Source organism: Siphateles boraxobius, unplaced genomic scaffold (genome assembly GCF_051911475.1).
Source record: "Siphateles boraxobius isolate OS27281-9 unplaced genomic scaffold, OSU_SipBor_1 65, whole genome shotgun sequence".
In the NCBI taxonomy this organism is placed as follows: Eukaryota; Metazoa; Chordata; class Actinopteri; order Cypriniformes; family Leuciscidae; genus Siphateles; species Siphateles boraxobius.
Window position 1 is genome coordinate 22,767,475 of NW_027509192.1, and position 21,064 is coordinate 22,788,538.

General features: G+C 44.2%; 2 protein-coding genes and 1 long non-coding RNA gene across 5 annotated transcripts; all 3 read right to left on the reverse strand.

The window, feature by feature from the left end:
* Window positions 1-4,684: 4,684 nt before the first annotated feature.
* On the reverse strand, window positions 4,685-5,964 carry LOC143721250 (histone H2B-like). Its single transcript, XM_077211537.1, has one exon. The coding sequence runs from the start codon at window positions 5,142-5,144 to the stop codon at window positions 4,770-4,772; it is 375 nt and encodes a 124-aa protein (XP_077067652.1). The 5' UTR covers window positions 5,145-5,964; the 3' UTR covers window positions 4,685-4,769.
* A 1,820-nt stretch (window positions 5,965-7,784) lies between these two features.
* On the reverse strand, window positions 7,785-10,344 carry LOC143721252 (uncharacterized). 3 transcript variants are annotated; one of them, XM_077211540.1, is made up of 4 exons: window positions 10,261-10,344; window positions 9,931-10,086; window positions 9,738-9,827; window positions 7,785-8,055 (listed from the first exon to the last, which is right to left on the reverse strand). In XM_077211540.1, exons 2-4 carry the CDS (start codon window positions 10,069-10,071, stop codon window positions 7,978-7,980), a joined length of 309 nt encoding a protein of 102 aa, XP_077067655.1. In that variant the 5' UTR covers window positions 10,072-10,086; window positions 10,261-10,344; the 3' UTR covers window positions 7,785-7,977. The 3 variants fall into 3 exon arrangements, 2 of the variants coding, with proteins under 2 accessions (XP_077067655.1, XP_077067656.1); XR_013196698.1 differs by lacking the exon at window positions 7,785-8,055 and adding an exon at window positions 8,065-8,283 and having other exon boundaries at window positions 9,936-10,086; XM_077211541.1 differs by lacking the exon at window positions 7,785-8,055 and adding an exon at window positions 8,065-8,283.
* Window positions 10,345-10,369: 25 nt separating this feature from the next.
* Window positions 10,370-11,839, reverse strand: LOC143721253 (uncharacterized). The gene is made up of 3 exons (XR_013196699.1): window positions 11,798-11,839; window positions 10,829-10,892; window positions 10,370-10,663 (listed from the first exon to the last, which is right to left on the reverse strand). It is a non-coding gene; the product is annotated as an uncharacterized LOC143721253 (long non-coding RNA).
* Window positions 11,840-21,064: the final 9,225 nt, after the last annotated feature.

Below are 21,064 nucleotides of genomic sequence, written 5' to 3' on the forward strand. Positions count from 1 at the left end.
ATTACACAATTCACTGAAGCCTGTTTGTCATGTATAATACACCGAACAATCATCACCTGGCACAACAAGTTAAAATTTCATTGGACAATGCGAAGTGGAGCTGTAATTTTCCGGCATTCATAAAACGTTTGAAAATTACTTGGACAGAGTTTACATTTATGAAGCGATCTGAATCTGCGTCGTTGAAACAATGGATGTTAATTGACTACAAATCACTGCACAAAACAGCACCAAAAGTAGCACTAATAGTAAGTAGTATTCAAGTCACTTGTACTTTGTCTATGCATATTGATACACCGTTTACTATGCAGTAAACATAATTATGCCAGCATAGGTAACTATGCATTAATAGTAATAGTACAGTACTACAGGTCAAAAATTTGGACACTACTATTTTAATGATTTTTTTTAAGTAGTCTCTAACACGCATTAAGCCTGCATTTATTTGATCAAAAATACAGAAAAAAACATTACAATTTAAAATAATAGTTTTCTTTATTAATACACTTTAGAAAACAAATATCATTTATTTCTGAGATGCAAAGCTGGATTTTCAACAGCCATAACTCTTATAAATCTTTAGTGTCACATGATTCTGCAGAAATCATTCTAATATGCAGATTTATTATCAATGTTGAAAAAAATGTTTTTATTGAACCTGTGATACTTTTTTCAGGATTGATTGATGAATACAAAATTAAATATAAAATAATTTCTATTTTAATTTAATGTTGTTCTATTTAACTTTTTATACTATTATACTGTTGCTGCATAATTATCTATGCTGGCATAATTATGTTTACTGCATAGTAAACGGTGTATCAATATACATAGACAAAATACAAGTGACTTGAATACTACTTACCATTAATGCTACTTTTGGCGCTGGTTTTGTGCAGTGCTTTATGGTCAATTAACATATATTCTTTCAACAACGGAGATTCAGATCGCTTCATAAATGTAAATTGATCTGTCCATGTAATTTTCAACCAATTTATGAATGACCGCTCCACTTCACATTGTCTAATGAAATTTAAACTTCTTGTGCCAGATGACAATTGGTCGGTGCATTATACATGACAAACAAGCTTCAATGAATTATGTAATATTTTAAAATATGTGATATGTTGATTTTTAATGGAATCCACACACTTTTTTATTAGCCTATTGAAAAAAAAAAGTAAGAAATTGCCGTCGAGCCATATAACCCTACTCGCTGAAAGAATCATATTTGACTCGAGAGCATCGTTTCCCGAGCAGAATGTGGAAGAATACCTATACGTTTACACCAGTGTGTTTTCATTTTAAAATGCATAACCTTCGCTACAGTTGCACCTGCCTTCCACACACACACACGCACACACACCAGAGTTTTCGACCCTCGAAGGGAGACTGACCTCTTCAATCCGGCGTTATTGCAACGACTCCTCAGACTGACAGAAACATAGCAATAAAAGTGAATTTAGGCTACTTTATAATTAACATGACAACGTGACCAAAACTAATCAAATGCATTTTGTTTTATCGTCCACAATATTATCACGGATATTTGTTTGAGAAGGGTACTTTTGATTAATTTTGAAAAAGGGCAGGGCAGTGATTATATGAGTGATTATAATCAAGGTATTAATCAATATTTTTCCTTCTGAATATCAAATGAGTTGAATGACTTCCCTAAGCTTTCTAGATTTTACTTTGTTATAGAAGGTACCAGTGTAATTAGAGAATACATGAAAAGAACATTTCAGTAATGTCTGTATTTGATATCTGAATGCAGTAACAGTGCTTGCTCGATTAGCCTGGCTTCCAGAAATGAAATATGGACTTGTTTTGTTGAGAAAGGTCTTCAACGTGATAAAACACATATCTGTTCTTCTAGCTCACCATGACTATAGGTCACAAGGGTCATTGAAACCAATACATGAAAGTAAGTGGCCGGTGAACTGTGAGAAGAATAGAGTAAACTTTATAGTTACTTACACTGTGTATCTGATATGAATAAAACACCTAGGCAAATATATTTGAATGAATTGTTATTGCTGCTTCCATAGACACGCCACCATTGTGTATTTTACAAACTATAAATGTATTGTTTTGCTATAAATTATATGTATATAAGTGTCTGAAAACTAAAATAAACATTATGTGGTTAAGAACACTGACTGGTTGTGATATAATATGACCAGCGCTGAAAGACCGTCTTTAGCTCAGCGCCAGCCATAGTGCGAAAGCACAGTTTGAATTTGGCACTGATGTCAGGTCACTGTACATCCACTCCAGTGGTCAGCTGCTGCAGAGCGGGCCAAAATCGAAATTGCTGATGAGATGTTGAGGAAAATATCTAGTGGAAAATGAGTATGTTTGTATTCCTTTTGTAAAGCTACAGAACTGGTTTGACTCAATGTTTTGTAGGTTTGAGCCATGCGTTTATTAAGGTCTGAAATAAAACAAGATATTCCCAGCACTTTCTAGTGGTAGTATGCTTGCTTATCATAGGAAGTAATCAGAATTGACTCTTTACTTAAGGTAGTAGGCCTAGCCTATAGTGAGAACAGGGTGTTGGGAGAATCACTTTTTTTTCTCTTTTTCATCAAACCGCAGTTTTTGCAAGTTCCCACAATTTCATAGCATAAAATAGCATAAATATCCCGCATATTCCATTGCATTTTTTAAGAAAACATGCCACATAATCATGGATTTTTGCCCGCAACAATCACAAAAGTAACTGGAAGATTTTTTTGGAAGGACTGAATATTACTGTTTTTACTGTAGTTTTGATTAAATAAATGCAGCCTTAGTGAGCAGCTGTGTTTACTAAAAAAATAATGTTTATTTTAAAAAAATCCCAACAGGCAAACTTCTACAAGGCACTGCTGGCTTGGCAATTATTTCATAAGCATAACTTTTATATAATAGAGATACATTGTATTTAAACAATAAAACAAATCTAATCAGACATGAACTGTCCATGGAATGTTTACTATTAGTCAGCAGCTTAATTAAGATAGTTTGCTTTTATCATACTCAATTACTTATATTTAAGATAACTGTGAAACCCTGCTGTTACATTTGAAGCAAACTCAAAAAAATTTGTATTACGAAATGATGTAACTTACTGTATGCCTCTGGTAACGCTGAGCGACAACCAATCACTTAGTTATGTATATATTTATTGGTAACATTAATATTCAGTATATATAGTCACGGCTCACGGGACAGATCCATTGATAACTTTGTGTTCCGATTCAGACTAATTTGGAGAGCTAAACTTGCGCTTGACTGGCGGACGTGAGCTCGACATGTTTAAAAAAAAAACGCCTCATTTTATCTTTAAATATTTAATTTCTAGGATGTTAATACACATTGGACAACACATTCCACTAACGCGCTGACGTCAGTGGACAGATAACGTTACGACTATGTGGGAACATAACTCACTCGTTGGCATCCTCCACTGGATCAAATCTCTCCTCAAAATGCAAGCGTTCATCTTCAAAGTCTTCCTCTTCTTCAGAGGAAAATGTGAACTCTTCCTCACTGTCCATGTTCTCCTGGAGAACTCGCTTTCGAGTGCCCCGTGCCATCGTGATGAAAAGTTAGCTAAACTTCTGCTTATTTTGGCGGCTGGTAGCTACTCTTCTTCTTTTATTAGTTTCTTGGCGGGTCACCTCTTTTTCTTTCTTGTTTTACGGTGGTTGGTGCATTACCGCCACCTTCTGCTCCGGAGTGTGGATCAGATCATAGGTTTACAATCTATGTCCCTAACCAACTAAAACAATCATATTTACTCACACCATGTGTTTCCCACACATATACTCATTCGTGGCGACGCGCAACATAATGCGTTTCGTTATTAATTATTTTTAACGCCATTTAAACACGCAGCGTAATTCGTCCAGCTGCACTTCCTTTCCCCGCTCGCGCTCTCTCTCCCTCTCACACACACACACACACACACACACACACCGCGTCTGCGTGTGAGGACTCGACAAAACCGAAGCGAACTCCATGGGCTAATGTTACATCGAGTGTGTCCGAGCATTGGTACATTGGCTCATAGTAATAATTACTATATAAGAGGCATGGAAGTTCGATAAATGGACAACAATATAAATAAAAACAAATACATTCTTATCACTGAACGAGCAGGATGTAAGTTAGCCTACATCTCTCTTTTGGGCAGTATACAAAACTTCTCGGTTAACAATGTTGTATTCAGTTAGGCCTAAGTGTCAAACCTCTCTGCAAATCACTCTTTCACATTTATTGATTACAACTTATTCAACAAACCAAACTCCAGTGTTACTCGTCTTATGAATTATTAACGATGCAATTATTAATAGTTAATGCTGCTCTGTGTCTCAAAGACCCCTAACGTAGAAGCTTTTGCTTCTTGGGAGTCCTTTTCACAATACAATCGTTTCCTGACCAGTTGTTGGGGCAGGTTACCTGAATCATGGTGTACTATAGTAGTAGCTGGAATTGTAATTGCCGACTTGACTGCTGAATAAGTATTATATTTTGTAACTCGTTACGTCTGTAATATGTTACCTCCAACAACTGCTCCTGGTGTAGCAATAAATGTAATGAGTGGCATTGAGAAATAAATAAATAAATGAGCTGAGATTGTTTGCTGCGTTGATATAGCGGTTAACGTTACATACAAACTCTCATAGGATCAAGGCTGTAGATAACACACAAAAGCTCTTTATCTGAGATGATGAGTGGCTCTTAAAAGAGCCTTTGGGGTAGTTGAAGTCAGGCACGCCTCACTTTGAGCTGGTGTATTTGGTGACGGCCTTTGTGCCCTCGGACACGGCGTGTTTGGCCAGCTCTCCGGGCAGCAGCAGACGCACGGCGGTCTGGATCTCTCTAGAAGTGATGGTGGAGCGCTTGTTGTAGTGCGCGAGGCGAGACGACTCACCGGCGATGCGCTCGAAGATGTCGTTGACAAAAGAGTTCATGATGCCCATCGCCTTGGAGGAGATGCCGGTGTCAGGATGAACCTGCTTCAGGACTTTATAGACGTAGATTGCGTAGCTCTCCTTCCTGGACTTTCTGCGCTTCTTTCCTCCTTTCACGTTGGTCTTGGTGACGGCCTTCTTTGAGCCCTTCTTGGGCGCGGACTTTGCTGGTTCAGGCATGATGATACGAGATTATAAGACTGACGCGATTTAAATCCCACTTTGATACAGAGGTATTTATTCACTGCCCTATGCTAATTTTCAAAGGGATAGGAAGAATTTCTGATTGTCTGCTTTCGTAGGACGAATCCAGAACTCGTATTTCATTGGGCAACTCAAAGCATGAAGACACGAACAAGGGCCAATCACAGTCGGATAAAAATTAGTCCCGCCCACCGCTCTGGGTTTGAACCAGAGCCGTTAAATAATATTTTTTCAACAGCTCTGGTTTGAACAACACCATTTCCCCAAGTTTCATTTGTTTCGTTTCCCGCTCTTTTATTCAATATTTTCTAGAAAATAAGCGGTTCTAATATTGTGCATCATCGTGTAATTTTTAAAACCATTATAAACCCCTTATGAAGGGAATGTGTTTGGGGGGAAAAAGAGACCAATAGGTCAGACACCCTTTAAAAATAGTTTATCCTCGGAACTTCATTAAGTGTTGAAAAGATGTTGTTAAACTTTTTAAAATACGTAAATAGTTAATACAATCCCATTTGACCGTTTGTGCACAATATATAATATTTTCGTTTATGCATTTTCACTTCTGCTAACTGGTACTATTTGGTTAGTTTCGTATAACAGGATTCGTTTAATTAAAGTGTAATACAAAATCAAATGGTTTAACTTTTGTATATTATCAGTTCAAAGAGAGCAAGAATGCTGATAATCTCTATTTATTACTGTGATAATTTATTTACCAGTTATTTCAGGTTCATCCTGGACAAACATTTACAATTGTTTTTTGTTGGTTGACATAGTCAAAACATTGACTCTTTAAGCGGCAGTGTGTGTGGCTCTTAAAAGAGCCGTTGGGTTTATAGTTTCTCCTGGTTTCAGTGGTTTATCCCCCGAAGCCGTACAGGGTGCGTCCCTGTCTCTTCAGCGCGTACACAACATCCATGGCGGTGACGGTCTTTCTCTTGGCGTGCTCGGTGTAGGTGACGGCATCCCGGATCACGTTCTCCAGAAACACCTTCAACACTCCGCGGGTCTCCTCGTAGATCAGACCGGAGATGCGCTTTACACCGCCGCGACGAGCCAGGCGACGAATGGCGGGTTTGGTGATTCCCTGGATGTTATCGCGCAAAACCTTACGATGACGCTTAGCGCCTCCTTTCCCGAGTCCTTTACCGCCTTTGCCTCTTCCAGACATGTTTAGCTCTGATTACTTCAGACAATCAATGAAAGACAACGAACGAATAGATGCTGTTTGTTTTTCAAGGAAGTCTTTTACATTTACAGGACCTGACAGAAACCATTGCTGCGTCACATGACACACACCCCTCCCCAAAATGCAGCTTGAGCACATGTGATTGAATCCCAACTCTCATCCCAGGTTTAATTTTATTGTACATGCAGTTTAATGTAGCAGCTTTAATGTAGTTAGATGTTTCCGCTTTCCAAGCAACTAGCCAAGCGTAACAAGCTCTAAATTGTTGCTCTTGGCTTTGTGAGCCTACTTTGCCAGGAGTTTCTATGGTTTATATAGCAATATTGTTACAGTTCCCTTGCTAAAATATGCTGTGTTGATTTGGTTTCAGATTGTAAACTGCATTTTCTTATAAATGTATTGTTTTTATAAATTAATTATAAACTTTCTTTTAACAGATTTGAAGATCATCTGTAATCTCACTATCTCTGCCTTTTCCAGTGTAACACAGACAAGTGAGTTAATTAATGCCAGTTGGTTGCTCCGCTTTGGACCTTAAACACTCGCATCACCAACGAATCACCGGCACCCAATTACCCAGCATTGAAAACATTTATCTAAGCACTGCCTTCCTGGGTAGGAAAAGAAACTTTATCAGTGATGTTTCCCACCTTAACCATGGACCTTAAACCTTTCAGGAAGTTGTACTGAAAAAATAAAAACCTTGGATCAACTTAAAAAAAATTAAGTAATCAATCACACAAAATATTTGACATTGACTCAAAGTAAGACATTTAGTTTAGTTTAACCTGAAAAGTTTAAATCCATGCAAACACTTTTTAAAGGTTGATCAAATTAATTGTTTTAGGGTGGAATAAACTAATTATTTTAAGTTACATCAAACTAATATTTAAAGGTCCGAGTAAATTAATTATTTTAGGTTGACTCAAATCAAAAAAATAAGTTGTCATTATTTGAAATGTATAATAAATCAATTTTTAAAAAAAAAAATGCTTTTAATACATTTTGATTTTAGAACACATTTATATTTATTGTTCAATAAACTGACAACATTGATCATCTGTTTCAATGAAGACAGTCTGCTTCACACAAAAATACTTAATTCAAATTATCACTTGATGACATCACATTAAAGGTTTGTCCTGACATAACACATTTCACCATAAAACATCCTAAAATACAATTAAATGTTATGACAGGATTGTATACCGGGTTCAATTGTATATGATGATGAACCGTCTCTTTTAGCTGAACACCATGGAAAATCCTGGAACTGCTCCTAAGACAGTGAACAGTGGAATTCCTAAGACACTGAGAGTTTGTGATACAGAGCTGTATGATCTACATTTAAATACAACTAATTTATATGTAATATTTTTTACAGTATATGGTAATAGCTCAAACAAAACTCTGAGATGCACAGCCCAAAGTCTAAACTCTTTCGTACAAATCTGTGCATACGCTGAAAACACTGCAATCAGTCTGTCCAGTTGTCCATAACACTTGGCCTACTTCTGCCTTTGAGCCTGGTAGCCATCGAACTTGGGCAGCCACATTTAAAAAATGTAACCACAAATGGAAAATAAAATCAAGCAAGTCTGTGCAATTCAGCTCTGCCTACTCTGTGCAGTGCAGCTGGGTGGTCAGTCTAGTGACTTTTGGGGTCATCTTTTTTCCATCAAGCTCCATCAGTACCTTTTGCACAAATTCAAAGGTGAAATGCAGCCTTTTCGGATATTTTAGGTTCAGTGTGTATATAAACCCAAAGATCATGGCAAAAGCTGTTGCAACCGAGGCCAACTTGTTCAGGACCTCTGTTCCTTCGATGACAATTTTAATGTCTTTGAGTGGATGGAGAGGATCCTCTTTCCCAGTGATAAAGATCGGCATCGTTGTCTGCTCCAGTTCTTCAACCTAATTTTCCTGCATTAAAAAAAAAGAGAAAATAAATATGTTAGTTTCAGAAATCTCACGATTTCATGTTAGATCATAATGTGCCAAGCTCTTATACACTCCAAACTTTCAAAACTTGAATAGGCGCAAATCAAACGAATCAAATGTTTATTACAAGGGGTGTGACTAGATTAAAAGTGACAAGATTTCTCGTCTGGTTAGAAGCTGTCTCATGAGATTAACGCAATTCACTTTTTTTCAAATGGTGTCACGCGACATTAAATTCTCACACAGTAAATAATACAAATGTATAACTGATAACGTGCACTCGCAGAGTGAATTAACTCCGCCCAGCTGATGCAACACCAGTGTACGCTGTGATCTCAAAACTGGAAAGCTAGCTCTGTTTGAGACTGTGAGCCGCATTTTAACAGAGGTGCAGAAGTTAAAATGCGTTTAGATTTGTGGTGAGATTTCTGCCTGATCGGAAGTGTTTTCTCTAGGGCTGCGCGATATTGGAAAAACTGGCATTACAATATTTTTCTATTCCTCGATATATATTGCGATATGAAAAAATACAGGAACAGGAATTCAACTGCTCTATTTGAAAAGAACGTAGCATCTTAAAATGATTAGGTTGATTATGTAAATAAAAATAAAGCTGGAGAATTATTTTTAGTCTGAATTGGCATATGTGTGTATCGCTGATGTCATCGCCACACCCCTCATCCTCTTAACCCAATGCTTACCCCGCACTAGCGTTAACGTTAGCTATTTATAAAGTGGAAGTAGACAACTTAACTAGCTAGCTAATATGTCTGCTTATCAATTCCTTGAATGGATTATAGTACATTTTAGCACGGCTTATTGTAGAAACGCTACCGGAAAAAAATCCAAACATTGGATCATTGATGTTAGTTTGACTGCCGATTTTAGCTAGCAGAGCGCACTGTAATCATGTCCGATGGCAGACAGAATTGAAAAATAAAAAGCAACCCAACAGCACATTGTACAATGTAAACAAAGACACGTTTTCTTGCGGCGGTGGTGAAAGTCTTGTCATGTTATGAACGGAAGTGGAAGTGACTGAAGACTGTGCTGTTCTTTTCCGTTTTTGGTTAATTTCTGTAGCAGAAAGAGCGTGACATATAGGTCTGGAATATGAATTAGCATGTGCATAGTGTTAAGTCATTTGCAAATGGATGCATTTGCAAATGGGTACCTTTTTTTTTTACACTGTTCCAGGGAAGACGGGAAAAAAAAGATTGTTTTGTTACGTCTGGACGTGGTCTAAGTGTTAACTGCTTAAAATTCAGTCATAATTCAGCATCAAAGATTTTTTATAAATAGTGGTAAAATCTCATCTTGTGAACTTAGTTTCTCGTCACACCCCTATTTATTAAATATGGCTAGGAAAACCTAGACTATGACCATGTTAGTTGGTAGGTGTTAACTGTGTGAGCAAGTGAGAGAGCTGCCCTTACCTGGTATTTTTTGATAAGGCGCTCAACAGGTTCGCCGAGGTAGATCAGAGATTTGAGGATGCATTCTCTTCTGATGGTGATGTCCACAGTCTGAGTAAGAACAGTTACAATGAATTCAAATTAAACATTTACAAAAAAAAAAAAAAAATATTCAGCCATGGATCCTACTGATACAAAACTTATTCATAGATACCTCACCTAAAACCTGCAAGGTCCTGGTGATCCCAACTTTCCCAACTCCTCCGTTGCTCCTGATGACCTCCAACAGTTTGGAGGAGTGCTTGTCCAACTGTGCTAAGAACTTTGTCTCCAATGGAACTGTTCTGATAGGCATAAACTCGGCATTGATCTAAAAAGTAGAGCACAGAAATAAGTTTAGAAGTTTTTTAAGATGGTGAACACAAAACGGAATCACCAGCACAACCTTACTAAATTATTGCCAACAACAAAAACAAAAACTCATAAGTGAATCAACAGTTAGGTCTAAAAATGTTCAACTGTAAGCTATAGGACATTTGCTCACATTGATTTAACTGGTCTTAGACAAAGTGCCATGCCTGTGAAACTCCACTACAGGCTAAGTAAATGAACGGGTGACTAATGCGTCCGAGGTGCTTTATAAGAACCTGAAAAAGTGCAGACCATCTTTCGAAGACATCTTCAATGCTCGGCTTCTTATGCACAATTTCTTGTCTCCGGTATCCAAACGTCTATCTTTCTGTGAGGATTGTTGAGCAGTATGGTATTTGCTTAGATGGGTCAGTAGAGCTTTTCATGCCTTGCATGTGCATGGGCAATTCTCATAAGCACAGGGGTAAGCACGGCCCCGTCCATAATGCCGATGATCAAGTTTATAGTGTTTCAGAAGTTCAGATCTTCTTGAATATGAATTGTCACAGTCTTTATATTTCCACATGTATGGCTAACTGAAGAAACATGAGATAGAAAAGATACCTTTAGGCAACTGAGCAGACCACATCTAGTTTTACTTAGTAGATCTGGTAGAATGACTTCCCAGATAAGAGAAATTTCTACACTTTATGATGCCTAATTATCACAAATGCCCTCATCACATTGTAAATAGAACTTACCACAAGCAATGATCACTGGCAGGAGCTTCCAAATAATTTGCACAGCTGATTGGTGGCTGCTTCCCTTAAGTTGAAAGAGAAAACATGATTAAGTTTTAGCTGTTAGCCATCAAAGTGTGTTATCTACTAGCTAACATCATGCAGAAATTAAGAATACCCAACATTTAACATTAATAGATATATACTTTATTTTATGATTTTAGGAAAGCTGGCTAACATTTAAATAAAATACTGTTAACAGTGTAGCAAACTAACATTAACAGCTAGAAATAGCTGGGCCTTGTAATATTATGGCTGATAAATACTGAACACAAGATAATTAGGCTAGGAGTAGGCCTAAATAAAATATCACATATGGCCTTATGCTATCGACAGCAGAAGTAAGTTAACCATCAGTCAAATTTGCAGCTTGAACCTGGGGATTAACTAACGTTACATGTCAAGTGTCAAAACTTCAAAAAAAAAAAAAAAAAAGCCTAATGTCGTTTTCATATGATACCGTTTTTTTTCCCACTAACTAGCTTTAAAACAGAGCAGAGCTCTTAAAATACATTAATCTCGGCAAATAAACATTTTATAGGTTCTTCGCGCCACTGTTAACTATTAAAAACACCCAGCAGAACAAATGCATTTGAATTCACGAACATAACATTAGCTGTAACGTTACCACACGTCCCGTTTCCTTGGTTAAAATCGCAATTTTCTCACGATTTACAAATAGTTGTAAACATTTGGGACATTGTAAGTAATCAACAAAACAAAATATATAACATTGGCCTAGTGGTTTTTGTATATTTTACTGCAAAAATCCTGCATATTGTACCTTTAAGTTAGCTGGCGTCATATAAATGTACATGCTATCAAGCGTGAGTGCTGAAATTACGGCCAGAGTCAAGGCCAGCCAGGTATATATCACTTGGAAGAAAAAAAAACGTTAATGGTATACATAGTTTATTGTTTTTACCTTACCAGTATCAATGTTGCTCGTAGTTCTTCTGTGTCTTCTTCTGGGGCCTCATTTATAACCGTTGCGTACGCACAAAACAGGCCCTGAAAGAGGCATACGCCACTTCAGACAAATAAGTTGTGATTTATAAAAACGATACTCGGTTCTCTTACGAGAGTACTGTCGTACTGCGTAATATCTTACGCTACGGGGAAAACCTCTTTTCCACGAGATATTGAAGCCAAAAAATTATCCTTAATTTTGTATTTATGTAAAACGCTGTGCAGCAGCATGCAGACATAGGCAAGGCGGCTTGCGCGCCTATTGGCTGCCCTGCGGCAACAGCAGCAGCCTATCGAGAGAGGCGCTGCGTGACACACATCCAATGGGGGCGGTTCGCGCCCATTTCGTCACGTCCCGCCAGAAAGGGCGTAGTCTCGCCCTATAAATATAGCTCGATTAGGCTGGTACAACTGATTTTCATCTCTTCAGCGAAGCACACGCATCGCTGGATCCAGAGTGAGAAGCCGCGCCGTCGACATAAGCCTTCTGCGGGACGAGCCTTGGACCTGAAGCCGCTGGCCTTCACCTCGCCGCCTTCAGCCGCCGTACCTGCTACGCTTTCCGGCGTACATATCCTTTTTCCTCTGCTGAGAGTGTTCGTTCTGCAACCTACACTTCTCTTACCTCTAAAAGAGCTAGCGTCTTTTTAAAGATGCCTTCTTCCTGTGGCTCGTGCCAAGCCCAACTCAGCGACGGGGACCGCCACGTGATATGCGTTTCCTGCCTGGGTGAGGATCACGCGGCTCTCGCGCTCGCTGACGGCGGATGCCCTCACTGCGAGCTTCTGCCTATGGTGACTCTGAGGACTCACGAAGAAGTCCTGAGCTTCACGAAGAAGTCGCGAAGTCATGGAACGCCCCTTTCTCGGCCAGAATGCGTACCTCTGTCTCTGCAGCATTCTCCTCTGTGGACGGTGCGAAAGAGAAAGGATACCTCTCTCTTCCTCCAGTGGAAGCAGCGTTAGCGTCCCACCTTTGTCCGCCCTCCGCTGGGCGGTGTGCTTTGACGACGCTACCCTCTAAAGCCTGCCGAGTGACGTCAGCCATGCATGGTCGCGCTTACACCGCCGCCGGGCAAGCTGTGTCAGCGCTACACACAATGGCTATATTGCAGATCTTCCAAGCCGACCTTCTCCGTAAAATGGACGAGGAAGGACAGAAAGCTATCTGCGTGGCGGATCTACGAAGCGCTACGGACCTCGCTCTACGCGCTGCAAAAGCCGCTGCACAAGCCGTTGGGCGCAACATGGCCTCTCTCACCGTTGCTGAGAGACATCTGTGGCTAACGCTGTCTGAGATGACGGATGCTGAGCGCTCTGTGTTCCTCGACGCTCCCATTTCCACGGATGGCCTTTTCGGATCTGCCGTCAAAGACTTCACGGACAGATCCGCAGAGGTGCAGAAAACTTCAAAGGCTATGAAGCACTTCCTGCCGAAGCGCTCGAGTTCCGCAGCAGGCCGCTCTAAACAGCCGTCTGCCCGGGGCTCTCAACCGCAGACTGCACCACCAGCCGCCGCTTCTCAGCGCTGCCAGGCCCGAGACCAAAGACCGCGCTCTCGCTCTGCTGGACGCCGCCCCCCTCAGCGCGGGCCCCGGCCGAGAATCGAAATCATCCCGAGGTCTCAAAGCCTTCCTAGCCACTCTAGGAAAGCGTCGGTGTTCAAATCCCGCTGCGGACAGATTTTCACCAAAACTTCTCGCTCGCTCAGTTCCAGACAATGCGACTGTTCCAGAGTACTTCGCAGTAAACAAGCCCGTTCCACAACCTGCTTGCCTGCACACGAAAGCCGTTTTTACGGCTACCCAGATAAATACAATAAAGAGTGTATTTTCTGGTGTCCCGGCCATAGCCGATGGTGTTATAAGTGTTGTAAGAATGCCCACGTCTCAGTGCCCATTCCCACACACAGACACAGCCTGTCACAATACAGGGCTAGCACAAATAAAACCGACTCATGTCGGTGCAATAAATGTAGTGTACGTGCCCACAACACAGTGCCCACAAACACTACACAAAGCATGTCCCACGGTTTCTGTAAAAACGAAACCAACACATTCTCAGTCGGCGCGAACCGACAGTGTTATCAGTGCAGTGAATGTGCCCGCTATCCCGCGCCCGCATTCCCTCACAGACATGCCGAGCCCTATAGGGCTCGTCCCGCTCGCATTCTCTCCACAACATGTCAGAGAGAAGCTGAGCGCGACCGGGCTGCCCGCTGTGATCAGCGTACCCCCCACCTCGCACACTGTGAACACCGTGTTTATTTCCCAGCACACCGGAGCTCTCCGGCCGCCTTTATGCCTTGTCTTTACAGCAGGTATTTTCTGGTACCGAAAAAAGACGGGGGTCTCAGACCCATTCTAGATCTGCGACAGCTGAACAGAGCTCTCGCGAAGCGCCAGTTCAGAATAATTACAACCAGGAAAATCCTCGCGCAAGTTCGCCAGGACGACTGGTTTATGTCAATAGATCTGAAAGACGCATATTTTCAAATACAAATAGCGTCGCGTCACAGATTCTTGAGATTCGCCTTCGAGGGCCAGGCATACCAATACAAAGTCCTACCGTTCGGCCTGTCCTTGGCACCCCGTACGTTTACGAAGTGCATGGACGTGGCTCTCGCACCCCTGAGACTCCAGGGCATGCGAATTTTGAACTACTTGGACGATTGGCTGATTCTAGCTCGGTCACGATCAGAGCTCATAGAACACAGGACCACATTACTCGAGCATCTCGAGAATCTGGGTCTCACAGTCAATTGGGCGAAAAGTTCGCTGTCTCCCAGCCAGAAAATCTCTTTTCTGGGAACAGTGCTGGACTCGCTATCCATGACAGCACGCCTGTCGCCAGAGTGCGAGCTGGACATTCAGCGCGCCGTGAAATCCTTCCGCCGCGGCTCGATAGTCCAGCTCAAAAGGTTTCAGAAGATGCTGGGCCTCATGGCCTCAGCAGCTTCAGTGCTCCAGCTGGGTCTGCTTCGCATACGCCCACTGCAGCTGTGGCTGAAAGCGCGAGTTCCCCCCCGGGCATGGACCGCTGGCCGGTTTCGCCTCCGGGTCGATCTGGAATGCGTTTCAGCTCTGGAACCATGGAAAGTAACCGACTGGTATCAGTCAGGTGTGAGTCTGGGGACTCCCTCGAGTGTGAAGGTGGTGTCCACGGACGCCTCCACCTCGGGATGGGGAGCGCTGCTTGAGGGCTGACCGTTCTTTGGCCAGTGGTCAGAACGGGAAAAACTCCAACATATAAACTGTCTGGAAATGATGGCAGTCGACAATGCGCTATGGCGCTTCTGTCCCCAGATAAAACATGGGGAGACATTCTGCAAAGCGCAGGTGGACCTGTTCGCGTCCCACGAGAACGCTCACTGCCCGAAATATTTCTCCAAGAGCGAGGACGCGCTGGCCCACGTCTGGCCCCGCTGTCTCCTCTATTACTTTCCCCCCGTCTCGCTCCTGCCTCAAGTGCTGGAACGAATCAGGGAAAGCGGTGCCCAGTGCTGCTTGTGGCTCCGCTCTGGCCGAACCAGGCTTGGTTCCCAGTCCTGATGCGGCTGACCAGCACTGCCCTGTGGCCGATACCGATGAGGAAAGACCTCCTCTCTCAGGCCAAGGGCTCGATTTGGCATCCTCGCCCGCAGCTATGGTCCCTACAAGTGTGGGCCATCAACGGGTACCCGCTAACCTCCCGGAGGGAGTGTAAAACACGATCACACAGGCGAGAGCCCCGTCTACTAGACGGCTTTACTCATCGAAATGGTCTGTGTTCTCCACCTGGTGTCAAGCTCAGGGTTTTTCACCCGTAGACTGCGGGGTCACGGAAGTGCTTTCCTTCCTTCAAGAGCTGCTGGATAAGGGCAGGACCCCATCCACGCTCAAAGTGTACGTGGCGGCCATAAAAGCGTTTGCAAAACCTGTGTCTGGCCAGTCACTGGGGAAAAACGACCTGGTCGTGCGATTCCTCAAGGGAGCTCGGAGGCTGACCCCTCCTAGACCTCCTTCAGTCCCGGCGTGGGACCTTTCTACGGTTCTGGAAGCCATGAAAGGTGCCCCGTTCCAGCCAATCCATTTGTCAGACACGAAGCATCTGTCTTTCAAAACGGTGTTTCTTTTGGCTCTCGCTTCAGTGAAGCGCGTAGGGGACTTACAGGCGCTTTCAGTAAGCGCGTCATGTATGGAGTTTGGGCCTAATGACTCAAAGGTCATACTAAAACCAAGGCACGGGTACGTGCCCAAATCCCTCAACACACCGTTCAGGGCCCAGGTCATTTCCCTGTGCGCCCTCCCGGTTCATACGGAGGAGGTGGATGCGAGTCTCCTTTGCCCTGTCAGGGCACTGAGAGCTTATGTGTCCCGCTCGTCTGTCTTCAGACAGACCGAGCAGCTCTTCGTTTTGTTTGGCGGACGCTCCAAGGGACTGGCCGCATCAAAACAGAGCTTATCCAGATGGATAGTCGACGCCATAGCACTGGCTTACACTTCTAAGGGCCTGCAGTGTCCTTTAGGTGTCAGAGCGCACTCCACGAGAGGCGTGGCCTCATCATGGGCGTGGTATAGTGGGGTTACCTTGCAAGATATCTGTACGGCCGCGGGCTGGGCCTCGCCGTCTAAATTTATAAGGTTTTATAACCTGGAGGTTCCCGCCTTACAAGCCAAGCTTCTGTCGGTATAGAATTCAGTGCTATCTGCCCAGCTGTGTCGGCCCAGATACTGAGTTTTGCCTGTGCATCGCTCACCGAGCGATAGAACAGCCCATGGGTGTTGAATAACCCTTTCTATTGCCCAGTTCAGGCTGAATACGTTCACCCTGTCTGCGTGGAGCACTGTCACATAACTAGCTCCTGTGGGATGCTATTTCGTGGGGGATGATGCTTGCAGCCTCTCTTCTCCGACTCTCTGTGAGTCCATGGTGATTATGCACTATATGAGCCCCGGGCTTCTGCCCTTGGGACTTTGGTGTTGGATCCCAGTACGCACGGCGTTTTGCATAGTGTTCCCCATAGCGTAAGATATTACGCAGTACGAGAGTACTCTCGTAAGAGAACGTACTCGGTTACTAACGTAACCTCGGTTCTCTCTAGAGAGGGAACGAGTACTGCGTATCTTGCCGTGCATACACAGCTCTGGTTCGCTTCGGCGATGAAAACCAGTTGTACCAGCCTAATCGAGCTATATTTATAGGGCGAGACTACGCCCTTTCTGGCGGGACGTGACGAAATGGGCGCGAATCGCCCCCATTGGATGTGTGTCACGCAGCGCCTCTCTCGATAGGCTGCTGCACAGCGTTTTACATAAATACAAAATTAAGGATAATTTTTTGGCTTCAATATCTCGTGGAAAAGAGGTTTTCCCCGTAGCGTTCGGATAGACGTTCGGTCGGTCGATCGGTCGTTCGGATGTTTGATTTTGGCACGGAGTAAGCGCCATACATGTCTAGGTCTTAGGATGACTTTATGCTGCGTTCACACCGGACGCGAATAGCGCGTCAGATTCGCGTCTAGTTTGACGCTTGACCACTTTGTTAATTCGCGTGTCAAGAGAAACTGACGCGCGTAAAAACAAAAGTTTGAAGCGAAATTTACGCGCGTCATGCGCGTTAAAATCGAAACCCGTTGGCGGCCATCTTTTTTATGTTGATCGAGCATTCATCGAGAGAGTCACTGCTCTGTATTTGGTCTGGAGAGCAGAACGGCGGCGTAGGGGTAATCGTCGCCGTATTTGTGTCCACCAGACCCTTCGAAGGCAAACCCAGTGTGGCGAGTTTCACCATTGGCTCGCTCCAGGAGCTATGCCTGGATGACGGCGGCTTTCAGCGGTACTTCCGCCTGTCCCGTGCCCAGCTTGATGACCTGTTGTCCCGCATCGGAGCGAGGATCACCCTCCGGAGGCGTTCCCAGTTCGGCGAATTTCATCATTTGCTCCAGGAGCTGCGCCTGGAGTTTGCATGTTTTGATGTCCACATGTTCTTGTTCAAGAAATCACAGTGACTGTAGCATTTCTATCGTAAAGAAGTAGACAAATATTAAAGATTAATTTGTATTTACAACTTACCAGGTTGCCCAATCTCCTCACTGACCCTCTTCCAAGCGAGGTCCTTTTTGTACCTGTCTCTGTAAAAATATGAAGTGGAATTCTGGGTGACTGCTTACAGCAAGAATTAATTTTTCCTCCATAGCTGTGAGTGATTTTGGAATGAAAGATTCCAACTTCGAACTTGACGTGCGAATGAGGCGTATTCGTGTCTACCGAGCCGCGCTCCACGCCTCATTCGCGCCGCAGGAATTTTTTACGCGCGTAACGCGTCTTTGCATTGACTTATCATTGAAACCACTCGCGCCTGACGCGCTATTCGCGTCCGGTGTGAACGCAGCATAAGAGTCATTCAGCCCAAACTCCAGACACGACGCGCTGACAGACAGCGCATGCAGGTCCCCCACACGTTTTACTGACGACAGTCCAGTCAGAAAGACGGTTTCCAGTGATAGATATTTCAACCCCACGGAGTCTAGTGGTTCAAATGGAAAGGCTTTCAGGGCCTCGAGGACCAATGAAAGATCACACATAGGAACCGACGGGGGGCGCGGCGGGTTCATCCTTCTAGCTCCTCTAAGGAAGTGGATGACCAACTCATGTCTTCCCAGTGACTGGCCGTGCGTCGATTCTGCGAACGCTGCCACGGCCACCACGTATACTTTGAGCGTGGATGGGGACCTCCCCTTATCCAACAGCTCTTGTAGGAAGGTGAGCAGATGCGCCACCCCGCATGTCCGTGGGTCCAGACCTCTGTCGGTGCACCATCCGGAGAACACCGACCATTTAGACGCATAGAGCCTTCTCGTGGAAGGAGCTCTAGGCTGCGTGATCGTGTTCATCACTCCTTCTGGCAGGGCAACGAGTACCCGTTGATCAACCATGCGTGCAGAGACCAGTGATCTGGATGGGGATGCCAGATCGCGCCGTGAGCTTGAGAGAGGAGAGATTGCAGAGATTTCTGGATCTGACACCGCCCTGACGGTTTACATAGGATACCACAGACATGTTGTCCGAGCGGACAAGAACATGTTGGTCCTGTATGCACGGGAGGAAGCGCTTCAGCACGTTATCGACCGCTATCATTTCCAGACAGTTTATGTGAAAACACTTCTCTTGGTCTGACCACTGGCCGAAGACCGGTCTGCCTTCGAACAGCGCGCCCCAACCCGAGTTGGACGCGTCTGTCGAAATGACTTTCCAATAGGAAATGGTTCCCATCATCACTCTCTGCTGGTACCAGTCGGCTACTAACCAGGGCTGCAGAGCCGCTATGCAGGTCTGAGTCACTCTGAATTTCTGGCCGCCAGAAACCCAGGCTCGGCGGGACGCGCAAGCATTCAACCAGCGTTGGAGCGGGCGCATGCGCAGTAGGCCCAGCTGAAGCACTCTGCAGCTGATGCCATACAGCCCAACATCCTTTGAAATGTTTTCAAAGGGAGAAAGCTGCCCTTCTGGAAAGATGCGGCTAGGTGGCGAACACGCATCCATGCACTTCGTAAATGTACGGGGTGCTAGGGACAGGCCGAAGGACGGTGTATTGATATACCTGACCGTCGAAGGCAAATCTCAAAAATTGCCTGTGACGGGGTATTATCTGAATCTGAAAATAGGCATCCCTCAGATCTAGAGAAATAAACCAGTCACTCGGGTGAATGTGCGCGAGGATTTTACTTGTCGTAAGCATTTTGAACGGTCTTTTCGCAAGCACTTTGTTCAAATGTCTCAGATCTAGGATAGGTCTGAAGGCTCCGTGGGTACGAGAAAATATCGGCTGTAAAGACCTGACTCGCTCAGAGAAGGCGGTACCTTTTCTATAGCCCCTTTAAACAGCAGCTTTGCTATTTCTGCGTGAAGTAGGTGTGCTACTTCCGCATTCACTATCGTCGCGGTCCAGGCTTGAAAGCGCGGGGGACGGCGAATGAATTGAAGTGTATAGCCCTGCTTTATTGTGCTTAGCACCCATTCTGAAATCCCTGGGATAGTTTCCCACCCAGCTATGTGAGCCGCTAGGGGGCGAATGGCCTCCTGGTTCAGATTGCCTCCGCGCTCTCGGTTCTGGGCAATGGCTGCTCGCTGAAATCCGAAACCGGCTGATTTATGTGAGACGTCCCAATCATAAGGGATGAGGGCACGCGCACAAGTAGTGGGCACGGGACCTACATGTGACACAGATGATGCCCGTCCGGGTCATGCAGAGAGCTCGAGAGGGCTCTGCATGACGCGCGAACAGGGACACGAGGGCGGGGTAGTTCTCTTGTAACATAAAGAGAGCTAGCCGCGTGCTCGTTGGTCGAGCAGAACTGTATAAAAATTTCTGCTCTTACCACGCATCCAGTACGTCGCGTATGTTGATGCCCGTCCGGGTCATGCAGAGAACTCGAGAGGGCTCTGCATGACGCGCGCAAGGCAACGCGAGGGCGGGGTAGCTCTCTTGTAACGTAAAGAGAGCTAGCCGCGTGCTCGTTGGTCGAGCAGAACTGGGAACAGTGTTTGTATGAGGGCGCGCGCACTAGTAGTGGGCACGGGACCTACATGTGACACAGATGATGCCCGTCCGGGTCATGCAGAGAGCTCGAGATGGCTACAGCCCCTACTTTTATACGCTAAGCCACGCCCATTCTGGCGGGCTGTGAGGCTATGAAGGCGCGGGCGCCCTTCATTGGGCATGACGTCACACCGGGCTCACTGGTAGGCTGCAGCAGTTGCCCGCAGAGCAGCCAATGAGCACGCGAGATGGCCTGCTCTAGGTCTGCTAGCTGCTGCACTGCGTTGACAATACAAAATTAAGGATAATTTTTTGGCTTCAATATCTCGAGAAGATGAATCTTTCCCGTAGCATAAGCTAAACTTACGCAATACGAGAGAACCTCTCGTAAGAGAACAAATTTGACGGGAAAATTCTCTGACCCATGCGAACGAACGTTTTGGAGATGGAGCAGTTTGGCGACACCGATGGTGAGCTAAAGTCTAAAGTTAATAAAGAGCTAAAGTTAATAAAAAAATCTAAAGAAAATTAAACAGAAAGTTCATACAAATATAATTTTACTCACCAAGCCGTTTAGTGAAAATATAGGCTAGCCTATATCTAACGGCAGATTAACTAAAAACACCCTAAAAAAGTCGTAATCATAAATACAGTTCACAATAACAAAAAAAGCATGTTCACAATAGCAGTTTAAATAAATAAAAGAATG

What these genes read in the sequence shown, in the direction of transcription:
- LOC143721250 (XM_077211537.1), bottom strand. Translation starts at nt 5,144, where the DNA reads ATGCCTGAACCAGCAAAGTCCGCGCCCAAGAAGGGCTCAAAGAAGGCC.
- LOC143721252 (XM_077211540.1), bottom strand. Translation starts at nt 10,071, where the DNA reads ATGCCTATCAGAACAGTTCCATTGGAGACAAAGTTCTTAGCACAGTTG. An exon ending in CCTTGCAGGTTTTAGGTGAG is followed by an intron (nt 9,828 to 9,930) that starts GTATCTATGAAT and finishes GTTCTTACTCAG; the next exon opens with ACTGTGGACATCACCATCAG. An exon ending in GCCTTATCAAAAAATACCAG is followed by an intron (nt 8,056 to 9,737) that starts GTAAGGGCAGCT and finishes TTTGTGCAAAAG; the next exon opens with GTACTGATGGAGCTTGATGG.